We start from the raw sequence: 9575 nt of genomic DNA, 5'->3' as shown, positions 1-9575 counted from the left end.
CACGCGATTACACTTCTGAAACTCAGAATTAATTCCAATCGATGAATCAAGCTTTTTAGGTGATAAAAAATCGCGGTTGATACGATCTCGAAGATAAGTCAGTACGTGAAAATTAATAAACGAATAAAAATATTTAATGTATATAAATGTTCAAACAACAAAAATAAAGAATAATTGAGTGTTAAAGCAAATAATTTAGAGTGTATAAATAAAATAAAATTAATTAGAGACACATTGATTTTGAAAAAGAACTGTTACATTTTTCATGGATGTTGAACTTTAACGAGTCGCGTAAAGCATTCGTGTGTTCGAAAATACCTAAACTAGTCAAATTTTAATTAGCAATAACTTAAAAATGTAATAATTCCCTATTTCCGGGAATCAGTTATTCTTGCAAATTCAATTTCTCTCGTGGCAAAGGATCAATACTCCCAATTTAAATATTCCGCGTAAATCTTCATTATTCTTCAGAATCAATTAATCAACACGTTTCTTTATATTCTTTTAAACGTTCTTCCTTTATTTTATAGAAAAAGACATTGACGAAAAAATGCGAATGAGAAATGAAATTTATATTCATTCGCTCGACCGCAACTGCGATTGCGGGAAGCGACGGGGGCGATTTCTGTGAAATCGCATTTCTCACGAAGTATCATCGATAATTTGATCGCGCGATATGCAGCTAAATTAATTAATTCCTCTCTGCTAATCGCTTACGGTCATACTCCCGTGCCTCCGAGGGGAGCAAAATGCGGCGTTATCGTTGGCGTGATCGCCATAGGGAGATACCCGGGGGACAATACAATCGTGTCGTTCACGGTTCCCGGGGGCCCGCGGCGAGCTCTCGCTCGCGCGTATTTCGACAAAAGCAGAGCGGCGAAACTGCGAAGTCGTCATCCGACACCGAAGTTTCGCCGTAAAACGATTACCAACGACAACGACGACGAGGACGATGACGATGACAAACGGCGCGTTATCGGAAGAGGACCTGTGGTGATACAATAGCGTACATACGTACGTATGTACGTACGTTACTCGGTTTAACATTGTGACACGGACGACACTACCACCACGCAACGAGAAGGCGATACTACTTTCGCCGGCGTCGGCGTAATCGCATTCTCGTTGACGATGCTTACGGAAGAGCGTTACTATGTTACGGCTGTGCGGCTACTGTGTTACCGGTGACTTATCGTGTGGGAGAATTATTACGCGTGTAACTGCCGCCGAAGCTGAGACTTATCCTAGCGATAAAGGACAAGACACATACGGCGGAGTGTTCGATTAACATTCGGTCCGTTGTAAGCAATTCGATAGACCACTGCTAGAAGTATTACTGAACCGGAGATCAGATTACTATTGGCGATTATTCTGAAATTATTAGAGTTACAATACGTAAGAATCTTCGAGCGGCTTGTCCTCCTGATTGAAAACGGGTCATAGAGTCAATCGTGATTCGACACGAATTTTCCGAATGTCGCTCGCACGGCTGTCGCTACCTACGAATGTGAACACGAGCGTGTCACGGCCGAAGGAGCGAGAAGGACGAGCAGGAAACGAGCAAGAGGCCGAGGGCGGATCTGAGTCAGCTCTAGAGACCGGCTCGAGTAGCGCTAAGTCAGCGAGTGAAACAGCGCTAACCACTGGGCGCGAACTTACTCTACCGGCGATCGTATCTACATGTGTGTGTGTGTGTGTGTGTGTGTGTGTGTGTGTGTGTGTGTGTGTGTGTGTGTGTGTGTGTGTGTGTGTGTGTGTGTGTGTGTGTGGTGTGTGTGTATAATATAATATAACGCGCCACGACACGCCGCCGCTCTGCCAACTTGCAATAATATGGCCATTCATAATTTTTATGTGGTCGCCGTCAATGGAAAGCCCCTCTTCTTTCTCCCCTCTTCGGAAATCGCCATCGTTGAACGCTTCAGACACACAAATGTCTTCGACGAGGTCTCCTTCTTTTCAAATCTCAGACGTTTTTCTCTAATCTTCCACATAATGCCAAAATAATTCTTTCTTCTCTAATGGAATATAGAATAATTCTCACGATATTTTTTTCATTATTATAATGTTACATTTACGCGTATATATTCACTTATGATATCGTTACTAGACAAAAAAGAGAAAAAAATATGTAGATAAATAGTATCGTAAGTGCCAATGTTCCATCCCTGTTTGCGCAAGCACAGCTTCGCCAAGAGTTTCAACTCAAATAGGACTATATCCAAACAGATAAGTACACGCGATACACCGATAGTATCGCGTATAATGTACTCAGATGTGTCCCGATACGATCTAAGTTATGTAAGTCATTTACGTATCATCCTCGTCGCGCTGGCTGCGATAGCCATCCGATTATCGATATGATTAAACCGTTACGTCAGCGTGTCGCACAACGAATTTTCCCGCACTACGTCAATTCGTATCGGTAAATCGACGTGCGTATATGCGACGATAATGGCAGGCGCTGTAATTATTTGAGGCCCAATAAGTCCACTGACGTGTCTCACGTACGGATTTGTGACGCGCTGTCGCAAATCAACGCACGGAAACGTTACGAAACGTAGTAACGCGGTTGCGCCTGAGCGAAATTATAGTAGGTCGACACGGTAACATGATACTCGCATGCTAGTCCTAGGATGCACGTCGTGGTTCAATCTGACGCAATCGCAAATCTAGATTCTGCTAAGCGGACCTGCAATATTTTGCATGTCTCACTAACGAAAGACCGAAGCGAATCGAAGCGCGAAGGGCGCGGAATCTTCGATTCATCTTCGTCCATAATTAAGTTACGTCGTTGTAGCGTTATCATCCAATGTCTAATCTCGCGACAGTGATAATTAATGTAAACTGATCGCATGTCAAGGCAACACTCGACACGAGAAATCGCACGGAGTATCACCGATTTGTGTTTTCCGCGTCGTTATTTTATTATAACTTTTTAGTAGAAAAATATACACGTATACATATCTTGATACATAGATATAATTCAAATGTAAATTCTCTACCCATCTCGTGACGTCCCTGCGGTTAAATACTGCGGATAATTTCAAGTCCAACAGTGTGTTTTGACATTTCGTCGGCAGGAAATGCCGCCAGTGATATAACAAATTGTAGGCTTAACTGCGGCATCTAGGCGGCTTCTCGATGCATCAGCGATGTCGACGCTTCGACCTTACGACTCGACGCGGACAAAAATACCGCGACGGAATCGGAGAGGATGTGCGAGAACACAAGGGAGCGCGAGGGCGAACAGGGCGAGAAGGTCGTTATCTCAATTAAATTGACCGACGCAGATTAGCAATATGAATTTCACCACATTCTAAATTTAATGCCACCGCGCGGTCGCCACGTTGCAGAAAGCGCGGTTTACGGCTCCATATATAAAAAAAAAGAAAAAAAGGAACAGTCGCGTATTTATGGGCGCGACAATTTTTCAAGCTGGAATTAAGTGTGAGTGAAAACCGTATCGTGCAACGTCGCCGGCCATTTGCGATACGGTTCGCCGAGACGGGTCGGATCAACGTACGGCAGATTAATTTGGGCAACGGTCAGTGTCAATATTGCTTCGATTATTTTACATCGAATGTGGATATTTCAGATCTAAACGATATGAAAATTGGGGAGCGCAACGAAAAGATGGAATAGAAAATGATAAAAAATAGAAATAAACAATTTTTTTTTTCGTCATCAAATTCGCCGACGTCACATGCTTACTACTTATATATCTGTTGACATATTTAGTCATTGATAATAAATTTACATGTCTACCGCTGCTCGTTTATGGTTCATTATTTCTTCAAGCGTGCTATGACACGTTATGCCACCGATACAAGATGATTACGAATATCGAATACGTTGTAGCTAATAAGCCGCTCTTACTTGCTAATGGTTTTAAGATAATGCGGACGATTATGCAAACTGGTAGCCGGTAATAATTTTGATAACTGTGATTTTATACCGTATTTTTAGTTGAACATTTCTAGCGTACGATTAAAAATGTACTTTTCATAAATAGAATAAATAGAATAAGCAAACGTGACTCTTGTGTTCTCTCGTCTTGTTTTATGTTATAAAATATACGCGCGGGACGTGACAGATATCAGAGACGAAAAAAAATCGCTATGAAAATACGAATGACGAGTTATTGTCTAAATATATCAACATCATATATCAATCATGTGCTAGCGATAAATGCACTAATGTAATTATTTCTTTTTCTAACTACACTGTAAGTGGAATATAACACTTACTGATAAGAGGCTGTTCAATTTTATCAGCACTTTAACAACGTACCATGTGTAAAGTGGTTGTAACGTACTCTCGCGTTTGCATCGACATTCCTTCATATCTTCGATATCCGCTTTACTCGCACTTACTTGTGTCAATACATACTCGCGCTCTGTTAGAATTTTTCTCGAGTAATAAGCGTCTCGATTTCTCGCGTAATACTCTCACGCGTAATACAAAATCAATGCGAAGAGGTGTTCACAGAGGGTGTATTTTTTAATAATGGCGAATATAAATACAACGGAATGATGGAGAAGGGCGATAAGAGGAGCGGGTACGGGAAAGGACGCGCGTGGTGCACACACCAATTACCACCTTCGAGATACGGTTGAAATGCAGCGGCATGCGATGCTGCTATTATGACAAAAACCTTCGTTGTTAGTAAGACAAGATAATTATTCCGCCGAGCTCGGCTCTTCGATCATTTAGGCGTGGCAACACATGTTCTCAGTTCAGCGCTATGCGCGGCGTATATGCGGGGTATACCTATATACAGCGTGTCAGGACACGTGGGTACGGAACCTCTCCGGCTTGCCAACGGCTATTCATTTTCGCAACCCTCACCTCCGCCGGCGCGGAGAGAGAGAGGGGAAGAGATTCCTCCCTGCGCGAATTATTCGATACGCCTCGCGAGGCCAAAACGAGTTAACGACGCCTAACGACGACGACGCGTCGCACGCATCGTGATTTTAATGGCGAAAATCATTTACCAAGGGAGAGGCCGCCTTTAATACGGCTCCGCGAAAATTAGCCGATCGTAATTTCCGCAAACGATGACACTCTGTCACGGTTAGCCGACGAGAAGTTGCTTTGTAATCGCGCCGACACAATGTTTCGCGTCGCGCGATCGTTACATAGTTAGTATTAAGAAATACATTTGTCGGGCTAAGTATTATGCCGTATGTACGTGTGTAAAACGTACGTGTGTACATGAGGATGCACGCGCGAGAACTAATATATACACGTTACCTAAGCGTTCGATCATTAAGTATTTTTTTACTTTCAAACAAATGAATTAATGCATCGACGTAAGGTTACATTAAAAAAGAAAAAAAAAAAAAAGAATACAAATTGAATTATCATTAACATACAAAGACGAGAAAATATTAAAATGAGAATAACATTGAATTATTATACCGACTAAATTTACATATAAATCTAAAAAAGAAACAGATCTAATAATTTATCAATAAATTTCGTCGTTTTGTTTATTATCGTAAACATATATATAAAAAAAAAAAACTTTATTTTTGTATGAATGTAATACATGTGTCGTCAGCAACTATAATTTAGCAGACAGTAGACAGATCTGATACAAGCTAAATATAAATAATATCGCGATATCACATCGACCGTAACTTGTGCAGAAAAATGTGCTTTTCGGCACTGATATTTTTGCTTTTCTGCTTTTAATCGCTTCAGCATAAAATGGAGCAAAAATATCCAGCATTAAAGAATACCTCCGATAAAAATAATCCACAATAATCTGTGCCATGCGGTATTCCTTATTATTGATTATGTTCCATGATACATATTAGTTTTGCGAATCAGAGAGGGACAAAATACGATGTTAACAACATCGGATCGTTAAAGCAAATACGAGATTCTTCGCTGATTCGATTACTTTATTTTGCAATTGGAAGATCGGTACGATAATATTGTGAACGATACAAACACGCAATAAATAATTCCAACTGCAATCGAAGAAACAGAGTTTCCCGTGTTTTACTAAAACGTTAAATGAAAAGAGGACGCACACACATGACGCTCGTGATACTGTTGCGCGATTCATTTATTTATCAACGAAACCACTTTTTTCAGTTTGCTTATCTGTCTCGGATAATTACCGATTTTTTTGCTAGACACGAACGTTAAGTGATTTCTTTTTACAGCGATTCTTGATATATACTGAAATGAGCTAGTTCGAAGTGCAAGCGAGAATTGCTGATATTAATGACATGATTTTGAATGTTATAACCGCTACGACTTATCAATTTGCTTATGCTGTGTAATCATTGATTCGCTGCATCAATCTTATTAAATCTCGCCAATCGGTTCTTTTCCGGCACGTATCTCGCGATTCGAAAAAGGTTTTTAATCCTACTATGCATTTCGATTTACAAATAGTCTTTTCGAATACTCGTACATTTATTATACTTTCAAGCAATTTAACATACACGCACGTATATTAATATCAAAGCGAAAATGTTCGCTCGACGAGTCGATCGGAAATGTAGAACATACGGAGTTTTCGATCATAATCGCGCGATCTTTACTTGCAAGTGGACGTGCGTGCATGGCTCCGAGAGATGGATGTTGAAATCTCTCTCTCTCTCTCTCTCTCTCTGTCTCTCTCGGAGAGAGTACGCAGGATCGAGAGAACGCTCACCTGTAGATTTGGCGATCCTCGGAAAGAGAACTGTGACATGATGTGTCGGCCGCTCAGGGCCGTGATGGTCGGGCGCCGCTACGCGATCATCGTTCCAGAAGTCCGCGGCATTCGCCGTGTCCGCCTCAGCTGCCGACGCAGATCACTTCGCGGATCCGTCACACTTTCGCTTTTTTTTTTCTTCCTGCCTTTTTCCTCTTCCTCTTTTTTTTTCACCAGCGCGCTCGGGGCGAACGCTCACGCGGAGGCGCGCGAGAACTCTCTTTGTCGCGTGTCCAGGCGGGACGGACCCGGCAGGGTGCTACTCGCATCGGCGGCAGCACTCCCGTGCGCCCGGTCGCCGCGACTGGCCGCCCGACGACACTCGAACCGGTCGAAATCGGTGGCGGTCTGTTGCCGGCATATGCACTCGCACTGTCACACGCGGGAACAAGTCGCAACGCGGGGATGACCGAGTGATCCACCGAAGCGGTCCTGCCGTTGGAACTACTATGCGTCGTCGTCGTCGTCGTCGTTGCGAGAGCACTCGCGAAGCAGACCGCGAAGAAGAGTGCCGCGGACGACGGTCGGTGACACGATTGTTTCGCGACTATCACTCCGATCACTCTCGATCGCTGATCGAAGGGGAAACAGAAGCGAACAGGACGAAGGTCCTCCCGAAGGAGAAGGAGCGTGAGCCGTAGTGGTACACCGGACTGTCACGAGTCGCGGAAAAAAAAAAAGATCGAAGGGCACAGAGCGCGCGCGATGCAATGCGTGGCACTTGTCGTGGTAACGCGCGATGCGGTTAGTCGCGGACGGCTAGTTCACTCCGTTGATCCGATCGGCGCGCCAGCTATGATCGGTCGCGACTATCCTCCGAATCGTCGTTTCTTTTCGACGGAATCCAGTCCTCCGCTTGGCGGATAGGAAGGCGGAGGTATACGGCTTGCGAGCGCGAGCGAGACGACCACGGTGAGGGGAGAACGAGAAGGGTAGACTGGATAGAGGGAGGAGAGAGCGAGAAGGAGCGAGCGCGTATCAGAGGGACGGGACGGCAGGCTAAGCGGGGAATGAGGGGCTGAGAGGGAAAGAGAGAGAGAGAGAGAGAATGCGAGAAAGAGAGGTAGAGTGGAGGTTGAGCGAGGGTGTCGGAGGGACACCGCTGAAAAAGGAGAGGAATGACGGAGGACAGAGGGAGAGAAAGAGAGAGAGAGAGAGAGAGAGAGAGAGAGAGGGAAAGAGAAAGAGAGAGATGAATGAGTGAGGGAGAACGATGAGGACGATGTGAATCGCGCACACCGGTCGTCTCTTTTTATCCTCCGCGGTCCTTCCACGCAGCCGGTCGCCTGACAGCCTGCGCAATCACGCGCTTCGAACTCGCGAAAGAGAGACCACGTATGTCTTCTTGTTCCTCCTCTTCCTCTCGCTCGTGTGCCGATCGCCTCTCCTCCGATCGTGGCGCTACCGATCGCACGCGCTTCGCGAAAGCGCCAAGTACAAACTGACGAGAGCAACGCGTGTTCCCGCCGCGTGCACGTCCGCTTGTCTGCTGACCCAAACTGCGACAGGGACCAGACACCGTGTTGTTGTTCTTGCTCCGTCTTATTGTCCCCTCCCGTTTCCCTATTTCTCTTTCTCTCTTTCTCTTTTTCTTTCTCTCTCTTTCCCCTTCACTCTCTCTCCGCGAGGCCCCTCTTTTTTTCATGCGATATCCATGCGAGAATCCAACTGTACGTTTATTTTACTATGTTGATGTTCACTTTCACGCGACTATCACCAGGAAATGAGTTCGCTTCACGTTCACCGGGCGCGATAAGCACTGGCCGACACCATCGAGTGGTAGCTATCGGCGCGACACCCCGTACTTCTCGCGCGTGTCCTTCTCGCTCGCGGAGAAACAAGCGCGGCCCGTCGAGGTAAGTCGTCGTCGTCGTACCCCACGTTCCGCGAGATGACCGTTGATCGCGGTGATCGTAGGAGGAGGCGACGGGTACACAGTGCCGGTGGCGCTGGCGGTAACGATAGTATCACGCTAGTGGTGGTGGCCCGATGACGAGAGAAACGCTCGAGACTCGCCGTTGAGTCTAGTGGTGGTGATGGTGATGGTGGTGGTGGTGGTGGTGGCAGTGGCAGAGTCGTCGCCGTGGTTCTTTTCCTTCTACGGAAAGGGGGACGATTTTTGCGAGATGGTTTGCCCTCGGCGAGACGGGTGGGAGGGTCCAGGTCGGTGCGGCGCGCGGTGTGGTGGGGGTACGGGCACCACCTCTGCCGCTGATGCCACGCTCTCGCCGCCACCTCGTACCCGCGCGCGCGAATTCGTACCGCGGGTAGCTCTCGTATTAGCACGCCGGGTGTCGTGCGTGGCTCTCTTCTCTTCTCGCACAGATCGTCGGCATCCTACCTCGTCGATCGGGCACGGAGCCGGCGGTTAGCGTCGGCAAACGCGACAATAAAATATGGTGAGTCGCCCGTGGGGCTCGGCTAACGCAGCTCCCTGCGCGTTTCCCTCCCTTCCCGTATCGAGAGGGGGGGGATTCTCATTCTCTCATCCTTTTCCCTCCTTTCCTCTTTCCGTTTTTTGCCTCTCGCTCTTTCGCGCGACGGCCCAATAGTTTGCTCTCGCTCCCTCGTTCTTCCTGATGCCCCACCGCGTAGGCGCTTTCTTCCCTCTTCGTTCTCGGCTTTCGTTCCCGTGGAGGGGATGGGTTGAATGAGACGGAGAGGGACGCGACCGGCCGAGATGCTGCCGCGCTTCTGTATGGTGGGGCGAGAAGAGTATGAGCGGTCGGTAGCGTTTGCGGAGGGGGTGAACGGAAGGTTGGCGGACGACAGAGTTGGGTTGGGGGGGCACGCGGAGGCAGAAACTACACGACAATTTTAGTTCGATAGATCCCGAAGTTTAGCCTCGGCGGCGCTG

General features: G+C 46.4%; 1 protein-coding gene across 1 annotated transcript in view; it reads right to left on the bottom strand.

The window, feature by feature from the left end:
• The window catches only part of mirr (iroquois-class homeodomain protein mirror), a 30360-nt gene extending 21167 nt beyond the window's left edge, over positions 1-9193 (bottom strand). The window contains exon 1 of the mRNA XM_011646498.2: positions 6677-9193. Within this exon, the coding sequence (XP_011644800.1) occupies positions 6677-6715 (39 nt within the window). The 5' untranslated portion in view covers positions 6716-9193. The remainder of the gene's footprint in view (positions 1-6676) is intronic.
• Between the last annotated feature and the right edge of the window lie 382 nt (positions 9194-9575).

The sequence above is a fragment of the Pogonomyrmex barbatus genome, unplaced genomic scaffold, assembly GCF_055798465.1.
Source record: "Pogonomyrmex barbatus isolate J1 unplaced genomic scaffold, ASM5579846v1 scaffold2, whole genome shotgun sequence".
NCBI lineage: Eukaryota > Metazoa > Arthropoda > Insecta > Hymenoptera > Formicidae > Pogonomyrmex > Pogonomyrmex barbatus.
Note: the sequence above shows the minus strand (reverse complement) of the source record. Positions and strands in the feature narration are given on the sequence as shown.